The sequence below is a fragment of the Saimiri boliviensis genome, chromosome 6 (genome assembly GCF_048565385.1).
Source record: "Saimiri boliviensis isolate mSaiBol1 chromosome 6, mSaiBol1.pri, whole genome shotgun sequence".
NCBI classification, from domain to species: domain Eukaryota; kingdom Metazoa; phylum Chordata; class Mammalia; order Primates; family Cebidae; genus Saimiri; species Saimiri boliviensis.
In genome coordinates this window covers 67,538,738-67,557,489 of record NC_133454.1, presented here as the reverse complement: position 1 = coordinate 67,557,489, position 18,752 = coordinate 67,538,738, and the positions used below count along the sequence as shown (strand labels likewise).

The following is an 18,752-nucleotide window of genomic DNA, read 5'->3' as shown; positions in this document are numbered from 1 at the left end:
TGAAGAGTCTTACATACCCCACACCCACCGAGGCAGCAGCTGCCTGAACCATATACCAACCTTTCCAAGGGGTCAGAGCTGTAGTTTTCACTTCTAAAAGAAATTAAAAACAAGCCACTGTTAAGGTCGAAAGAAGATGGAGATGCTCACTTTGCCATCAGAAGATTTTAGGAAGAAGCTGGTGCTCCCGGAGCAGGAGCTTCCCTGGGCCTCTTGCACACATACCTTGCTGTCCTGACCATTGCCCAGCCCTCCTATGGGACTGCCCTCTGGTTTTCTGGTTTACTTGGGAAGCCAGTTACCATAAGAGGTGAACAGGTGGCTGGAGAAGGACCGTGCATGACAGTCAGATTGGACCACAGATGGAAGCAGAGCCAAGATACCCGCCTGATTTTAGCGGGTGACACAGTTGCACCTTTGGGGCCTGAGGCACCAAACCGAAACTCTTTTGTAGAACAACTTTCTTTCTTTGGTCTTCAGACTATCCTCTAATTCGCCGAAGCCTGTAGGCCTTAAGTATAAAGGTGATTGCTGCATACGGATTTATACTACAGCATTTGGAGGTAGGTGCTCATGCTGTGTTTCAAATGGAAAAGTTTGACTGGCATTTAGCCAAGTATTTAGAAATACTGGTGAGTAAGCTATGTTCCAGAGGAGCCCAAACCACTGATACTTGACTTTCCTTGAGGAGCTGGACAATACCAAGTGCCACAAAGCCTCATCTCTCTGGGCAGCCTGCAGCTGTAGGACCTACCCCTGTGCTGCTAGTCTCACTTGCTGGGACCTCCCTGTAGAAACGCTGGGATGCTAGCCCTTCTCTGCTGCCTACACTGTGAAAGATCTCTATTTCACCAGCTTCAACTGGCAGAACAACCTACAGAGTTCCTCCACCTTTTCTGTTGATGGTAGATGCCTTGTTTGGCCTGAATTTAGAATGTTCTCTAATCTCTTCTTCCCCTCTTTGCTGCTCACCATGGATACAGAGATGGTGGTGAATGGCACTAAAGCTTTTTGCATCAAAGCGATACCTTGGGAGTCTATGTTCTCTGTGCAAAGGTCCTCACATACAGACAGACAACCTAGATATAACTCATCCTAAAAGCAACTAAAACATTTGTTCAAAGTCAGACGAATACATACCTGTGCATTCAGGCCCTCAGTCTATTCTTTAAAGTCACCTGACATATGATATCCCTCTTGATTTAAGTGGCCATTAACGACCTTGAGATGCTACCCTGAAGGTACAAAGAGGTAAAGGGTTTATCTACGATCAAAAGTTTTGTGATTGAGAAAATATCTGATGTACAGCAGGATGGTAGAGAAAAGCCAGGGGTGAGGACACCATGTTGCCTGTGCATTTAACACGGACGGGCCCTTGAAGTCCTTGCTGAGCCCCAGAAACAAGTTCAGAAGCTAAGGAGGAGGAGGAGCTATTTGCACTAATTGTCTTATTTAGGTACCAATGATTTTTGAGTCTCTCTGTGCCAAGGAAAAAAGATAACTGGAAGGAGGAAGGATGGACTGAAGACAGACTTGAGAAGATAAAGTAGTCATAAAACTTTTACCCCCAAACCACAAGCAGTTTGGGGAAGGTTATCCTGGGAGTGATGGGAGTGCTGGTTCCGATTGTGCTGGAGGAGGTGCTTCCATCCGGCAGTTGCGACTATCGGAAAGAAGAATGCATTGAAAGCACAAGTTCCTGCTGGAAATACCAGAAGTTTTCTATAAAGCAAAGACATGAAAACAACAACAACAACAAAAAAAAAACTTCGGCTTAATTATTCCATCCAGATGAGTTTTTTTTTTTTTCCTCTTTTTCTGAATCTCTAACACATACTACTTGAAAGACGGCCAACTCTTTTTAGTATCCATAGAGGTAAAGAATAATTTGATGCTCATCCTTGACTTTAGCAAAAACTCATCCTGGGGCTTTTCCAGGTAGTGAGGGTTCAACGCTCCCAGTTAATGAGAGTGTCCTTCTGATCCCACTTGTACCCCACCACAATGGGGGTGGGGGAATGCCAGGATATTTTCGTGTATACTCTAAGTTCATCATGCTCTCTCCAGTCCACCCCCCTTGCTTTGGTACGAAGGAGAAGGCGCACGTGCTGGCATTGTCCTCTGTGCCATGCTTGAGGTGCTTCTGTTCAGGGTGTGTGGTGTCCAGCTTCCAGAAGCAAGAGCCTTGCTTCAGCTACCAAAGGTAGTGCTGGCCACAAGCTCAAGTCTTTGAGTAACAACTTGACTATCATGAACATAAACCGTCCCTGAAAATTCAAGCATGTATTTTCCACACAAAGACCTTGACTGAAATTGAATTGATTCCTTTGTTAATGGTGTATTAACGATAAGTCGGGGAGGGTGGGAAAATATGTTGTCAAGGAAGAAAGAAGGATGGAAGAAAGAGAGGGAGGGAGGAAGACAGGAAGGAAGAGAGGGAGGGAGGAAGACAGGAAGAGAGGGAGGGAGGAAGACAGGAAGGAAGAGAGGGAGGGAGGAAGACAGGAAGGAAGAGAGGGAGGGAGGAAGACAGGAAGGAAGAGAGGGAGGGAGGAAGACAGGAAGAGAGGGAGGGAGGAAGACAGGAAGGAAGAGAGGGAGGGAGGAAGACAGGAAGAGAGGGAGGGAGGAAGACAGGAAGAGAGGGAGGGAGGAAGACAGGAAGGAAGAGAGGGAGGGAGGAAGACAGGAAGAGAGGGAGGGAGGAAGACAGGAAGAGAGGGAGGGAGGAAGACAGGAAGGAAGAGAGGGAGGGAGGAAGACAGGAAGAAAGAGAGGGAGGGAGGAAGACAGGAAGGAAGAGAGGGAGGGAGGAAGACAGGAAGAAAGAGAGGGAGGGAGGAAGACAGGAAGGAAGAGAGGGAGAGAGGAAGACAGGAAGAGAGGGAGGGAGGAAGACAGGAAGGAAGAGAGGGAGGGAGGAAGACAGGAAGGAAGAGAGGGAGGGAGGAAGACAGGAAGGAAGAGAGGGAGGGAGGAAAGGGGAGAGGAGAAAAGAAAGGAAAAAAAGAAAAACAACAACAGTAAAAAGAACCGTCCCACCCTATCTCCGAGTCAATATTCAATGCTTGCTCAATCCAGAAAGTTATATTTTTGCCAGCAAAGCCAATTTAGCTGAATCCGAGTGTCCAGGTAAGCACAGGGCTGTTGTCTTGCTCCAGTGGCCAGAGGAGGGCTGTTTTCATGTCAAAATGAATATATAAACCTTCTGGCAAGAGGGTGAGAGAATTTTATTTCTTTTGTTCCTTATATTGAGACACACACATACCACAGGAATGCTTAACTACTGGATGACCTGACCTAATTAACTGTCTTTAATCCTCTGCAGGGAAAAACCAATCATCTCTTCTGTTGCATATGTAGAATTTCTGATATGCAGAGTTTACTTTGGTCCCCCATTCTTTATTAAATTGATTTGGCAGTCACTGTGAGGTTCACAGACAGTAATCAGCCAACCTTTCCCAACTGATAGATAACATCAAATCTGACTTAATGCCTAGTAGATAAAAGATGAAGGGCCAGTGGGTGGAAAATGAACAGCCATGGAGCCGCTGAGTTTGCACTGTAAACTCAGTTTCCTGTACAGAAGTTCAGTGAGGGATGGTGGAACATCCTTGAGTCCTTATTTATCACCATAAGAGTCCTGCACCACCAAATATTAATAGGAGATGTGACATGCAATCTATTTTGTTTGCAAAAGGGAAGCAGAAAAATACCTCAATGGTGGCAGAAAATGCTGAGGAAGAACGAAATTCTCTTATCAAAATCCTTCTACTCCATCCAGATATCGGGTAGCAAAATAACTTTGAACTTCTCTGAAAGCCAAGTGTACCCTGTCAGTGGACACACATGCATTTATATAAATATTTCCTGGTATTTCTGAGATAAGCTGAGTATAACTTGGAGGGTATTTCCTGAGAAAATAGATAGCTCTCTGTTGTATTGAAGACTAGCAAAGGAGGTGGAGGAATGAACACAGATGAGCATGGTAAATGAGCCCAGGTGCAAGAGCTGTTTTCTCTAAAATATTTCTCTTTGTACAAGAGTCCAGCGCCTATAATAAAGACTGTCCTAATCCAACTGTCAGAACATTTTAGATGTCCACAGCCTCCTTCCCTGGCCTACTCTCCTATGCCCAAGAAGGTTGCTGAGATGAGGAGTTGAGCATATCCAAAGAATCAGAGTAGCAAGTTGGCACAGAGAACCTTTCACTGAAACTCATCAGTTCACAAGGGAGAAGTGAGCAGTCCAGCTTTTTCTCAGCAGATGGGGTCTAATAAAAACGTCTCCTGCTCCTTGTCCCATGCCCAGTGACCAGGCAAAGTAACCTCGTTGGTTTAGTTGGTGTTTCTGGTCGATTTTCCCATGGTTGACTTTGATATGGGAAGATGTTCTCTCTGTGAGCTGAATACACCTTCTGTTAAATACCATCTTGTTAAAAACCCCTACCGTAGTTTCAAAAGCTACGATTTCCTCTGAGAACGAAGATCTCAGGAGTCGGAATTAGCTCAGTCCTTCCAAAAGCATAGCCATAGCAATGCATGTCCACGCTCCAGGTCTCTCACTTCCCTGGTACTATATGTTAGCCACTTTTCTATTGCTCTCTGTTTTATGTTTGTGAATACACTCACATGGAGGTCCAGCAAACGCAAGTTGAATCATAGGTTGAATCTGAGTAAGTCCATTGACTTCACTTTTCCTTTCTATTTCTTTGTTTGGTTTTCTTGCTCGTGGCTCATCACTGTGGTGCTATACGTCACTAAGGTGAGTAACGCAGCCCTCACTCTTTCCATGATAAAGGTACTTTTCCTCATCTGTCAAGCAGCTTTCCATGTAATGCATTTCTCTTCATCTCCCAGTCCACCTCCGAAGTCTACAGCCATCCTCCCATGACTGTTTGCAAAGCCAGAATGTGAGTGGATGAACAGGGTGGTGTGGGGTGAGGTGGGGAGAGAAGGTCAAGGGACGGGGGTGGAAGGTGGGAGAAGTATTCCCCTCCCTGGTTTCACAGCTGCCTTCCTGCAAGGCTAGTGCTGTGGTCAGCACTGTCCTCAGGGTGAGAGCAGTGCACGAGGCACATGCTTTATTCCACCACTTGCCTGGATGCTTAGTCACAGTCTTAATGAGTCACTCACTCTAGGTCAGTGAAAAAATTAGAAGGGATGTGCAAAGACAGGGAAGAGATGCAGGAGACATTTGCAGGGGAGGGCTGAAAGTGGAAGAGGAGGTAAAGGGACGGTAGAGAAGGGGCTGATGAGAAATGAGTGAAGGACCCTGATGATGTTCCGTGGGGGGGCGTCCTTGTCTTTCAGTTTAGGTATGGAAATTCAACATGCACCTCACACAGTGTTCAAAGTCTTTGTATTATGCACTCTCTACTGACTGTTGGGACAACTCTGTAAGGTGGATAAAGCACATCAATTGTATTGTATAGAAGGGGAAATTGAGCTAAAGAAGGCTTAGTGACCTGCCCAAGACCGAAGAACCACTAAACGCCAGGCCCTCAACTAGACCTCAGTGACATCCCCTGGAAATCACTGACTATTGGCAGCCACTCCTGCAGCGCCATGCACATCTTCCTCCTTTGGAGAACCTCGGAAGCCAGTTGATACATTGGACAGAATATCTGAATCATAGTGTGCTTGGTGTCGGATTCTGCTGCTGAGGGGCCATCAATAAGATCCTTGTTATGAAACCTGCTCAGTCATTTGAAGTAATCTTCCTACGGGTCCCAGACTCACTCTCTACCTGTGCCTTTGTGCTGATCTCTGGCCTTTGAGATTTTAATGATACTTTCTTTTCCTTCCACCTCCCAGCCCTCCTGGGGGAGTGTGAGCCAGGGATGAGCAGAGCACAGGGAGCTTGAAGTCTCCCTGGCTCCCAATCACCTCCTTCAATAGCCTTCCACTGCCATCTTCTAAGCCACTTTACAGACAGGAGCTTCAGGTAATGCACAGCAGGGGAAAGGGAGCGAGGAAGGCGGGCTCTGGGGTAGAGGGAAGGGGAGACAAAACATAAAGCAAGGAGGATACTGACCTTGCAACAAAGTTGAGCTCGTAGGCTCATTTAGTTCTAAATCGGTTGAAGGACACACAGGAGAGAAAAATGAGAACAAACACATAGATTATATACAGTGCTATATATTTGTAATATATAGTTTGTATACTGCTTTCACAGACATTTCTGGGGAATGTATAATAAAAGGAAGACAGAGACCGAAGGCGGTAGGACAAGGGGTGGCGAGAGAAACGCTGACATCATTATGTTTCCATACTGAATGCCATGGCTGGGATGGGCGGGAGCTGGCCACACTGTACGTTTTCTGGTGCAGTTGGATTCATTCATTTGTGCTGAGGCAGGCTACCAATTGGATAACAAAGGACTAAAGTTTGTTTCCAGATGAGACTTGTTCCCCACTTCCCCGCCTCCACTGTTTCATCTTGGGACACCACGTTCAGGAATCTGCCCCGGGCACCATAGTAGGAACAAGCTCCCCAGAGCACTGTGGGAGTGCTGGAGAGTGTGGGAGCAGAACTCTCAGAGGCCCCTGCAAACCCTGAAACCTTAGAGTGCTTGTGATGGGAAGGAACAGCCTGCTCCTGTTTGGCTTAAGGATCCCCAGACCGCTGGACTACGGTCTCTTGCAACAGGATTCCTCACTTCCCAATGTCTAGGCCATATGGACACAGCGTGCAGTTTATGCACAAGTCAGTGGCCAAATGATAATTTTTCTGGCTTTCTGTAATGCCACAGGAGAATAAACTTCATCAAGAAGTCTGTAATTCACACAAAGTAAATGCTGCTTTCCAACCTGCCCCAAGTGTGCTTGCTGACTTTTAATGGAAACTGACAGGGAAAATTCCCTAATAAATTCCTATTTGTCAAAAGACCTCATTGATGGTGATCCTCAGTATTGAACCTAAGAGCCACAATAACATCTGAACTATTGGCTGCAAATACTCATCTCACTCTGGAATGGGGGTTGCGAGCTCCACAGAACTGTGTTACCCGGGAAGCATTTCTTGCCATGGGCTCCTCAGGAATGATGTCTCAACGGAGGCTAAAAAATTTAATTGGTTTCTGATTGAAACATACTACAAACTTTTTCTCTTTAGAGATTTAGCACGTCAAGGCTCCGAGACTTCTGGCATTAAAGGACATCCCCACATGTACCCCATTCATCATGGTTTGACCCAGTCTTTCTAAACATATTTGAATACATACTATTACTTTTTCATGTCCTTTTTAGAAAACCCTGAACTCCAGAGAGCTGGCAGGGGTAGAAACGTCCCAAAGGAAGCACAGGGCAGATGCTGACAGACCCATGGGGCAGAGGGTCCCGAGAAGTAGATATTTTAACTGCTACACGTGCGTCTGCTGAAAAGAGCATATTTATGACCCACGCTTCGCTGCTTTCCTTGTCATAAATGCCATCTATTTAACTCTTACGAGAAATGTTTGCTGCTTCTTCGTATTCTCATCCTGAGATGGCTTAAGGGGAAGAAGCTGGGGAAGTAGACAGTCGTGATAAAGCCCACGGCTGAACCATCTCACACAACCAAGTCAGGAGAGGGTAGTTAAGGGCGGGGTGGGGTGGGGAAGATGACCCCTGTAAGGATGAGGGCTGTGTGGCCAGAGAGCAGGACTTGGGAGGGGTTAATGGGAAACTGAGGAGGAGCCTTATATTTGCAAGGCAAGGGAAGGAAGGGTTTGTTCCTTCCTAATCCTGGTCTCTGTTCATGCAGACAGACTGAGGAGGAGCCTTATATTTGCAAGGCAAGGGAAGGAAGGGTTTGTTCCTTCCTAATCCTGGTCTCTGTTCATGCAGACAGACACCTGCCAAAAAGTCAAAAAGCCCTGACAAATGTGAGAGGCACTTATGGTCATCACTGTGCGAGATGCCAGACAGATCAACCACTGGAATCACAGCCCTGCCCATTCTGAGCCACCGGCTCGGGGATCAAGGGCGGCTTTCTCCTTCCCGGCCCTCTCAGATAAAGCTGGGCTTTATTATTTGTGCCGGGCAGAATGCGGGAGGATGTAATAGGGAAGCAGAGATCGTGTGGTGAAGCCGTGCAGGCTCGTGATTTGGAGCAAGCCCTACACGCTGCTACCGGGGGCACATGGCTGGGCTCTGCGATTATCGCCAAAGTTCTCAGAATATAAGGAAGTTGTGTTCTTGCCAGTTATCTGTCAAATGCATCCCCTTACTTCCCCATCACATTCAAGAGTGCTGTTAACATGGGGGATTGGGGAAACAGATCTGAAAAATCTTAAGCTCAAGGAACTTGTCAGGGTATGAAGAAATTTGCCTGAAAGCCAACCAGAATTTAATCCTGTGGCCTGTACGGAGGCTCTGCGTTCATCAAGGGATGGAGCCATGATGAGATGCCTGGAGCCCTGCCTGGTGGCACCATCAGGAAGGCAGGCTCACGTCTGCACATCTCTCTGCTCGCAAGGGCAGGCATCGGGTTTACAAGGGAGCTCGCTCATTTGCCGCTGATATCAATACAGTAGCCAGATATATGATGAAGGTGGGACCCCTCACATCCCAGTGACTGGAAACAGTTTCAGAAAAGGGAAAATTTAACACAAAGCCAGTGAGCAAAGCCTGAAATAGTAAACGTTACCCTCTGAGCTCTTGACTATTTTACCTAATTATGATTCCCACAGTCCGTTTAGGAGACATCACTGAGAAAAAAAAAATCGAATGATATCGTTGGCATTCCAGAGTCTCTTTCTCCTTCTCAGCATCTTTTCCATTGTAGAATGAAACACGAACATTCTTTTTCGTTTTTGTTTTCCCACTTCTGATATGTACACATGTATTATACATACACTGCTTTGTAAATATGCACACTGTCTCTCTGTCTCGTCTGTCTCTTTCTGTCTCTCTCTGCCTCCTCCCTGTGTCTGTCTATCTCTGTCTCTCCTGTCTCCCTCTCTCTTCCTCTATTTCGTTCTCTGTGTGTCTCTCTCTCTTTTTCCTCCCTCTCCTCATCCACTGCTGTCCTGCTAACCTCTGACCCTGGCCCTCGCACCCAGTTCTCCCATTCCGCACCGTCTCCCCTCTTCTTGCCCAGCTCAGAGCACAGTCTCACCAAATAACATGATGCTGGCATTGGTGTGGCCCAGCTTGTTGGAGGCCACGCAAGTGTAGTTCCCGTAGTCATGTTCAGAGACATTGAAGAAGATGAGTTTTGAGAGGAAAGGTCTGTTTTCCACTTTCACCCCTTTCTTTCCTTCAATCAGTCTGAGAGAAACAAAAGAAAAAAAAAAAAAAAAAAAAAACAAGATGGTTATACGTCCGCATAGGATAGGCCGGGGGATTCGTGATCTTCTCCTTGTCTGCCTTCTGACACCATTATAACCACTGTTTGATGCACTCAGCCACACCATAACATAGCAGTAGTTCACAGACAGTGACACGCGTTTCTTGATTTTCACATATGTGCCCAGGAACGCTCCTGCCAGAACATCTGGGCTCCCTAGCCTCTCATCCTTGCTTTGTACCCTGTCAGCCACACCACAACAAATCCCCCCTCCCAGCTGTGTGGCATTCAGAGCAAGATGATTCACGCAGTAGGTGCTCAAAAGGGTGGACTTGATGAAGATGCTGGTGATAACGAAGATGGTGATGGTGATGATGACAGCCGTGCAAATGAAAACCTCAAACTTCCGAGAGAAGAGCGACCTCGGGAATTTGAATGAAAAATGTTTCTCAAGCACCTGGGTAATTGAATTTCTCCTTAAGCACCGGAGGCATCGTCTAGATAATATTTAATTTTTTGGCTATGAAGAGGAGAAAACCATCATTTACTCATCAGGGGATCATGAAGGGCTTGGAAGGAGTGATCTGCCCAGACTATTATAGAGGATTAGTTTGGAGGGATTAATGATTCCTAAGAATATGTCCCTCTAGAGGCAGGAAAGTCTCCCTGATTGCCACAATAGCAGCCAGTAAGCCACAAGGACTTGCGTTGGTCTAGGGGACACTAAAGGAATGCCACAGGGAGTTAGTAGGGGGAAGTTAGGTATGCTTCTTACAACCATGGATTCTATTACTGGACACATAAAAGGGTAAGGAGAAAGCTGCTGTCAGAGTCAGTAGGCATGTGTCCTCCTTCTCAGGAGGCTGTTGACAGCAATTCCTGTAACAATCATGGGCACCACTGACCTTGCTCTGCAAGATTCTGAAATGCCCATTTCTTAGAATGACCTTTAAGCCAATCTTTTACTTTCCCTGAAACGATTTGTAATCCTTGCCCTGAAGCTGATTCTGTGCTATGGGAAAGATGAATACTCTTAAGGCAAAAATCCCTTCTGATGAAGGATCTCAGGGAATATGGACACAAAGCTAAGTGTCCTGTCTAGGGCCTGGCTGGAGTTCACCTTGTAGCAAGCAGACAATGTCATGGTGGGAGCATACCGGAACAGATTCAGGGGACACGGTTTGGGGCAAATGGATGCTTATTGGAGTCCTGAAACTGAGAAAATCAATTCTCAAGGCAGAAAGAGAAAGTGAAGCTCAGCGAGACAATGATGAGGAGATGCTTTGTAGACCACACAATGGTATTCAGTGTAATGTATTTCTATGGAGTTAGACATAGATGACTCTTGCCCATCCCTGGGTCACAGTATGTTTTTGGCATAGAGGGCAGCTGCTTTGTCATTATCTGAAGACCTGCCTCTGTGGAATTACAGAATAATTTTCTCCACTCCTGCAACTTACAGTAACTTTGATTAGAAAAGAGAGGCCAGTTCTGGCTGGAGTTCTAACCCAACATCTGCCTCCAGGGAAGTCAGAAGATAGGTTGGACGGACTTGCCTTGCTTTTCATTATGTAGATGTTCCTCTGGGAGCCTTCCTCTCCAAAAGCTAGGGGCAATGAACTGGCCTGAGTCCATGACTTCATTAAAATGCTAGCACCATCCAAATGGAATGAGGCATCCGGCTGTGCAGCCAGAGGCCACTTTCACATTTCAGCTTGTTATGTACATACTGATCCTCTAGGGGGTGCTGTCCATACCTCCCACCAGGAGGATTCGGTGAGCAAGTCAGGCTGATTGATCCCACTGGCCATTTTGACAGCATTCCTCCACCATGGGGAGGAAGCCTTCCCTTCATAACCAAACTGCGAATGAGATTTCAGCTCTGCAGTGGGAAGAGACTTAACAGGAAACAGGCTCCTGCTTGACAGCTCTGAAATGTCTTTAGCTAAAAACAGCACAGGGGGCCAGCAGCACTCTGCAGGTCCTGGGAGGACACACTTTCCCCTTCTCTGTGCCGGCACCCATCCCTCCATCCTGCACTGCTTCCAGGCCTCAGTTTCTCAGGAAAGCTGAGGGATTTTCATCGGCCAATGCCCCTGTTGGATGGGTGGCCTTCCTTAAGTATAGCATTCCATTCCTCTTTGTTTGATAACACATAACAGCGTAGTGGTGCTAGCATGTGGCCAACAGACTTCTCACCTAACGCTTGAGAAAACGGCTGTCCTCACCACACAGTTCCCTTTCATCTGCCTTGGAAGTCTGCTCATCTCACTGGAAACGGTAGAGGGGCCAGAGCTGGCCTTGGTCTTCCCCCAAAGGCAGACACAATATGCCTTGGGAAACCTACGTGGTAGACCCAACGGGCTGTGACCAGGGCCTCAGAGGCAGGGATGCTGAGGCTGGGCTGGGTGCCAGGAGGAAAGATAGCCTGTCTCGTGGCAGCATGTTGGAAAATAAATACATGAGCATCCAATGGAAAACTGACCTAACTAAATGGAAAGGAAAGAAAAGGAGAAGCCATCAGAAGAACTGAAAGGCGGGAAGAAAGCTGCCTGAGCCAGGGGCCTCAAAAACCATCCTCGGCCCCTTCAGCCCGCTCTCTCCTCCTGGGTGAACGGTGGCGGAGATGGCTGTCCCTATGGTGAACCCAGATGCTGCACAAAGGAGAGCTCTCTCATCCTTTACTCACCATTGGCCACTTTTGCTTTATTTTCCTCCAAGATTTTGCTTTCTCCTATGTTTTGTTTATTCTATTTTTAATTAGAATAATAGGACGCAGCTGATGACTTTTCCCGAACATCTAGACAATGGCAAGTTTGGGAACTGACCCCATAGCTCAATAGGTTTTTGGTTTGGTTTGGTTCAATCATTAATTTTTATGCCTCAGTTTACTTCTTAGTACAAGGGAATGGATAAGTGAAACAGAATTTCTAAGTCAGGTAACCACATTGATCAGAAAAACACACTCCATTCTGCTTAATTCTTCTTTCTTGGAAAAAGGGGGAACACCAGCTCTATTTCTTCTTTTTCTTTGTGAGTTTGTCTTTCCTCTTTCTGTGTTAGTCCTTTCATCTGTAAAACGGGCTCCATAAATATAATACACCTCACTAGAAGCTGCCGGAACATGTCCTTGAAGATTAAGACAAAAAAACACTGCTTTTCATTTATGTGTGTGTTGGGGGGGGGTGGATTATGATAAGACACAGTGAATCTTACAACTGATTGACACGGTTCTAAACCAAACTCAACTTTCAATCTAGCAGCTGGAAAGAGCTTTTGGTGTCTGACCTCATAAGGAAAGACAGCCAAGGCCGGCTGAAGATGTGCACGCAGTGTGGGTAGCCACTCACCGGCTCCTGGCCCGTAGTTTCTCATGCTGCTCTCCTTCTCAGAACACCCTCTTCGTTGTTTTTCCTTCTCGGCTTCCTGGCCTCCCTCACTCCTTCCTCCTACTCCACCTAACATACACCTCAGGACTCTTTTGCATCCCCTATGCCACCACCTCTTTTTCAGTGAAAGTGTTCTGAATACAGGCAGTGCTCCCACATTTCCCATTGTTCATCGGCCCTTAAAACGGCTCTTTGATAACGGCAATTGCCGCAGTGCCTGGCTGTGCTGAGATAGCGATCCCTGCATTGACATGCCATTTGATAACGCCTTGAAATGATCATCTTCAGTGGCTCACAACAAATATCCCGACAAGGGCTGTGACAATGGGAAGGAAGGGAATAGTCCCCTCTCTTTTCTCCTACAGTAAAAGAACAACTTGGGCACAAAGCAAGGGCTAAATTGGGTCACGGACTCTTATACACCGCTACTGATAGTGTCTGGAACAGAAGGGGAGACCTGCTAGCTGCAGCTAACTTCTTAGCCACTCCTGGGGCCCCATGAGTCTTCCTAGCTCCTTCACGCAAGCCTTAGAATGTAGTAAAAATAGCTTCAGGCAGAACACATTATGTTCTTGGCCTATAAAAAATAAAAAATTCACAGGCCTTACAATGCTCCTGGTGGCCTTTCTCTTGTGATTTTGCTTTTCTAAAAAAAAATATTACCTTTCAGGTCTGTTGGTTGGCCAGTGATAATTCTGCATGGTGACGTTAAAAACGTCGCTGAAATCCATTAACGTTAAGAAAAGACTTGTTTGCATATTTGCCCCCTATATGCAAACAAGTCGTTTCTTAACGTTAATGGATTAATATTAAGAGGAGACATTCAAAGAGGATTTTATAGAATTCGTTTGAAACCGTCTGGAATCAGGACCCTGGAAGAGTTTCTTCTTCTGGGGATGGGGGTGGGCGTGGGAGGGGAAAGAAGGAAGCTTTACCTTTTGTCATCCTTGTACCACTGGAATTCTGCTGAGGGGACTGCTGACGCTTCACACTGCAGTGTCCCCTTTTGTCCCACGGGGACACCCGTACCCTTGGCTTCTGAAATGTACGGTGGATCTGCAGAGAAAAGATGTCTCATAGTATTTTTTTTTTTTTTTTTTTTTTTTTTTTTTTGAGATGGAGTTTCCTTCTTGTTGCCCAGGCTGGAGTGCAGTGGCATGATGTTGGCTCACTGCAGCTTCTGCCTCCTGGGTTCAAGCGATTCTTCTGCCTCAGCTTTCCAAGTAGTAGAGATTACAGGTGCATAGCACCATGCTTAGCTAATTTTTGTATTTTTAGCAGAGATGGAGTTTCACCATGTTGGCCAGGCTCATCTCGATCTCCTGACCTCAGATGATCCGCCCACTTCAGCCTCCAAAAGTGCTGGGTTTACAGGTCACCACGCCCAACCTATAGCATTTTTATAATGCATTTTAAAATGAGGACGGCTGCTTCATTTGTTGATTTGATCTCTCATTCTCTGTCCCAGCTCTGCTTACTTAGTAAAACTGCTATAAAAATTGTACCAGCGAAAGAAAACAGTTTTTGACGCCACTCTAGGGAAAAGCTGGGTCTTCCTAGCATGTACGGCTTCCGTTCTCCTCTGTACAGAGTTGAAATGACCATGTGTTCATGCATATTTTCCGTTTAAACTTTTTAACTTTCTTAGGATGATGGCAGCCCATCAACTCTACACTCCATGGGTTGACAGTCAGCACCTTTAATCAGCCTTCTAGAATTTCTGCACACCAGGTTCTTGCCAAAAGTATATAACCTCGAACTATTCAACTCCCATCAAAAGTTCAATTGCAAGAAATACTATTCAAGGAGAACTGCCTGAAGGATATACAGATCCATCATTCTTGGTATTCTGAAACAGATCCCTGAATCAAGCCAGACCAGGTGACCAAACTAGACCTAAGCACTTGGTCTGCATTCATTTGAAGTCTTTGCCAAACTACCCTTAACGTTCTAATAGTTTATATTACAGGGCATTATGAAAAACAGCCACAATAAGCTTGCTATTCCATTTAATGCAGAAATTTTGAACATGATGTTGCTGACTCTGTCTCAAAGTGCTCTATTTGTGGAGACCCTGAAGAGAATTTTCTCTAGGATCTCAGTACCAGGGAAAGCAGTGTTTCTCCCAAGCAACCAATTTGCTTTTATCTTAGGGACGACACGAATCTTAAAGCAGGTGATATTTCCCTCTTTGCTTTAGCAAGGCTAAGCCAAAGTCTGCACCTGCACCTAGCAGTCTTGTGGTAATATTTCACCTGCTGGGGTTTTCCTAGCTTTCACTCATTTTCCTAAGTATATTTTTTCTTTGCTTCTGTTTCTTTATGTTTTAGGTTCATCTTTATAAACTATAAATCATCTTAAGCCCCCTTCTAAAAAACAGTGATATGATTTTTTAAATGACATTTTTTAAACACTTTAAGTTCTGGGGTATATTTGCAGAATGTGCAGGTTTGTTACATAGGTGTACATGTGCCATGGTGGTTTGCTGTACCCCACATACATTAGGTATTTCTTTTATACCTATTGCCTTGCTCTTAAACTGCTTTATATTGACTGGGTTCACATTGTGACACAAACCTAAATCTTAAAGATTGGATATTCTCCTGGATACAATATTCTTCTTCTAACTCCACCCCGCCCAAGTTTTGAGGGAAAAGTCATCTTATTTGCTGATTTAGTTATTGAGTTCTATTTCTTCAAAAGTCTTCCTCGAATGTGCACAGCAGAGAAAATCTTCAGAATGTTGTTGGGAGCTAAGTCAACGTAGATAATGAGGAAGCCAGAGGGAAAAGACAGAAAGGAAGCAGGAAATTCACATAGGATTGATGTCAGAGAGAATCTGGAAGGCTGAGAAAGGAGAATGAGGGGTCCACACAGGGCCTTCCAAACTTTTTGGATTCTGTACCTGTATTAGTAACAAGCAAATTTGTTGATTCATCCTCTAAGATCTATATCAGAGCTATTTGTGTGTATACCATGCACAGCTATAACTGTATAGATACAATAAATGTACCATAAATGAAAGTTCTAAACTTCCTTCACAAACTCTAGCACACGGTTTCTTGTCCCATTATGGAGATGCCTGGTATAGACAGTGAGAGGCTCCAGCACAGCTGCATCGTGTGAGTAAATTACAGGAAAATTTTGAATTTGAAGACAGGTTTAAATAAATTATGCACTGAATACCATTTAATGATCTCCCGGCCCTGTAAGTCAAGTTTGGTATTCAGTTACTTTCAGCTGCTTTTTTTTTTTTTTTTTTTTTTTTTTTTAATGTGACACTGTGACACTTTGAGATGTCAAAAACCAGAGTTTGAAACGGTTGCTCCTGAAAGCAGAGCATGGAAAGGGATGCTGCATTCCTTCCCACCTGAAGTCAGTAGCTGGCTGTGCCAATAGGTTCTGTGTGGTGGCCGTGACAACAGGCCAGCCTTGTGTACATGCCGGGCGGGCAGTGGTGGGAACACTTACAGTTCACGGTGACCTTTACTCTCCGTACCACGGGCGCAGCCACGTCATTGGAGGCACTGCACTCGTAGTCCCCTGACTGCTCCCGGGTGATGCCCTGAATTTCCAAGTATTCGTCTTCACTCACAAAGCCAACAGCTGCGGGAAAAGCAGTAATGTGTCGTCAAATAGAAGGCAAAAAGACCAACGCATATTAACCTAAAAAACGAAGTATAAAATGGTTATGTCTGCAGAGAATTGCGCCATTTGTAAGCTCTGATTCTGAGGAACTGCGTGGCTCCTCCCTCCTCCGTCTCTTCTACACCTCTGCACCACCAACCTGTCCTTGGATCCCCACTGGAACCGCTGAAATGTTTGTGTTCCTAACTGAACCAAGCACAGCGCCTAGAGAATTACTGGTCCCCAGTAAGTGATTAACAATTTTGACATTTATACTGCCTGTATCTTAGCAAGCAATTGTGCTCTGGGATCTGAGTTAGGTAACTTAGCTCTTTCTGATCTCAAGGTATCACTTAGACTGAGCCTTGAATATAAAGTTGATGACTGCATCCTTGAGCCTGAATTAATTAAAAATGCCACACCAGAAGCTACACACACACACACACACACACACACACACACACACACACAGAGAGAGAGAGAGAGAGAGAGAGAGAGAGAGAGAGAGAGATGTACCACAAAGGCAGTGGAAACAGTAACATAATAAATTTAACTTTCTGGTTTTTTGACTCAGACAATTAATTGGATAGGCAGAAATCAATGTGCTAAATTTGACCTGCTGGAGTTCCCAGGTACAAGATCCTAAAGACAGAGTAGCCATGGGACTCTGCACTTGATGCCTAACTGTAAGCCTGTCAGAAATGCGTCAGGTGACATGGCTGTGAATCCACTCAGCCCTGTCATCATTGCAGGACTTGCTGTCTTTAGGGAAAAATTATGAGTAATAATAACAACCCTCCACTTACCAGACTCTGTGCCTGACGTCTGCCATGAGCACTCTGTTACGGAAAGACCAAGATATTTAAGGCTAGAGGAGATTTCAAAGTTCTCTCCCAGAGGCACCTGAGCCTTAGCTTCCTTGCCAAAAGACAATGAAAAACAAAAGTAACGGCTTGCACCCCAAGTTATCCTCCCTTATCTCTTAAATGAGGGTAATCCAGATGACAGCATCCTAAACCTGGATACCTCTAACAGGCAAAGAGGTGCTAGTAATGATTATTAGCAGACAACAAGCATAAGTTAGGACTGTCTCTAGCAATTGAGAAGCATTTTCCCAAACATAATACATATATAATCCTAACATCTCACAGAGTCACAGGGCTATTTAGACTAATGCACAAATAGGCATGTATATACACGTATACACTCACATACACATATGAAAGCACTCTGAACTCCTGTGTGCTGCACACTTGTTGATTTAGCTCTTAATCCTATAATCTGGATGGAGGCACGGCTTCAGGTGGTGTAGGACTGTATGAACATGAGTTGAGCAAGAAAGGGAACAAAGAACCAATTTTCCCCAGGTCATAAAAACTTTCTGTAATGCCACATGTTTCTGCTGGCTCAGATCATGAAAACAATAGCCGTAAGAAACCAATATGGCAAGGGATGATGTGTATGGTCTGTAAGGGATGACTGTTATTTATTCCATGACAGTGTTGAAGTAACTCTTTTGTCGAGGTAACCACAATAACAGTAGCAATAACTACTGTTGTCTTGTAAAGAAGGGTTACTGCCTCATTTGGTCATGTAAGTCTGTGCCACTGCTCAACAGCAGGATCAAATGGAGCCGCACCTCATACATCCTCAGGCCATATGCAACCTACACTGTGTATATACAGAAGCTTTCTTGCCTCTGTTACATAGAGAAGAGGAAAAGAACAACCTAAGTCCATTATAACAAACAAGAAATAGTTATTAAATTCACAAGACAAAGAAAGGGCCTGTTCATAAGTAGAAAACATGGCCCAAAAGACCAGGATATGGAAAGGACAAATAACATTAACCCAAATAGACTCATAGTTCCTACCAGTAAGACACGTCTAATGGTCTCAGTAGCCTTTATTGATATTGTTTGATAAGTGTCTTGAGGGCAAAGGTACTAACCTTGATTTGAGGATGGGCGGGAGAATTGAGAAGTCCTTTAAACGAAGACTCTATAATTCTTGTGTAATTCCTTGTTTATTTGCTACCAACCACGGGCTTACATTTGTCAGATTTTTCCCTGCCACAGTGCTATAATTACTGTGCCAACCATCTCGGAGACCAGTGTCACACTTAATATTCCCATTAATTTTAAATGGTAGTCCTTGGTACATATGTGTGGCAATTGGTGTCATATTTTAATTAGGCTTGCCCTACACCATCTGAAATTAATAATAGCTCGAATTACCAGTGTAATTTATAAATTAACAGTGCTGCGGCATTAGGAAATAAATTAGCTCTGGACAGCTGTTTCTGGATTGAGCTCCAGGGTCAGAGCAGTGACTGGTAGGACCTCAGGTCTCCTGGGAGGCTGTGTATTACTTCACCAAAGCAGGGAAACAAACAAAAAGACACAGGTTCTCTGGATCTCCTGTGCTCTTCAGCTAAAGTTCATGCCTCTGCTTTAATTCCATAA

The 18,752-nt window shown here is 45.1% G+C and overlaps 1 protein-coding gene across 14 annotated transcripts in view; it reads right to left on the bottom strand.

Moving 5' to 3' along the window:
• Positions 1 to 18,752, bottom strand: part of NTM (neurotrimin) — a 969,594-nt gene that overhangs the window by 6,540 nt on the left and 944,302 nt on the right. For 7 of the 14 annotated variants that reach the window (XM_039471027.2, XM_074400885.1, XM_074400882.1 and 4 more), the window contains 5 exons: positions 16,133 to 16,267; positions 13,597 to 13,717; positions 9,102 to 9,253; positions 6,037 to 6,072; positions 61 to 93 (listed from right to left, as the gene is read on the bottom strand). In XM_039471027.2, coding sequence (XP_039326961.1) covers positions 61 to 93; positions 6,037 to 6,072; positions 9,102 to 9,253; positions 13,597 to 13,717; positions 16,133 to 16,267 — 477 coding nt within the window. The remainder of the gene's footprint in view (positions 1 to 60; positions 94 to 6,036; positions 6,073 to 9,101; positions 9,254 to 13,596; positions 13,718 to 16,132; positions 16,268 to 18,752) is intronic. The other 7 variants (XM_074400884.1, XM_039471029.2, XM_074400887.1 and 4 more) reach the window with 3 other exon arrangements.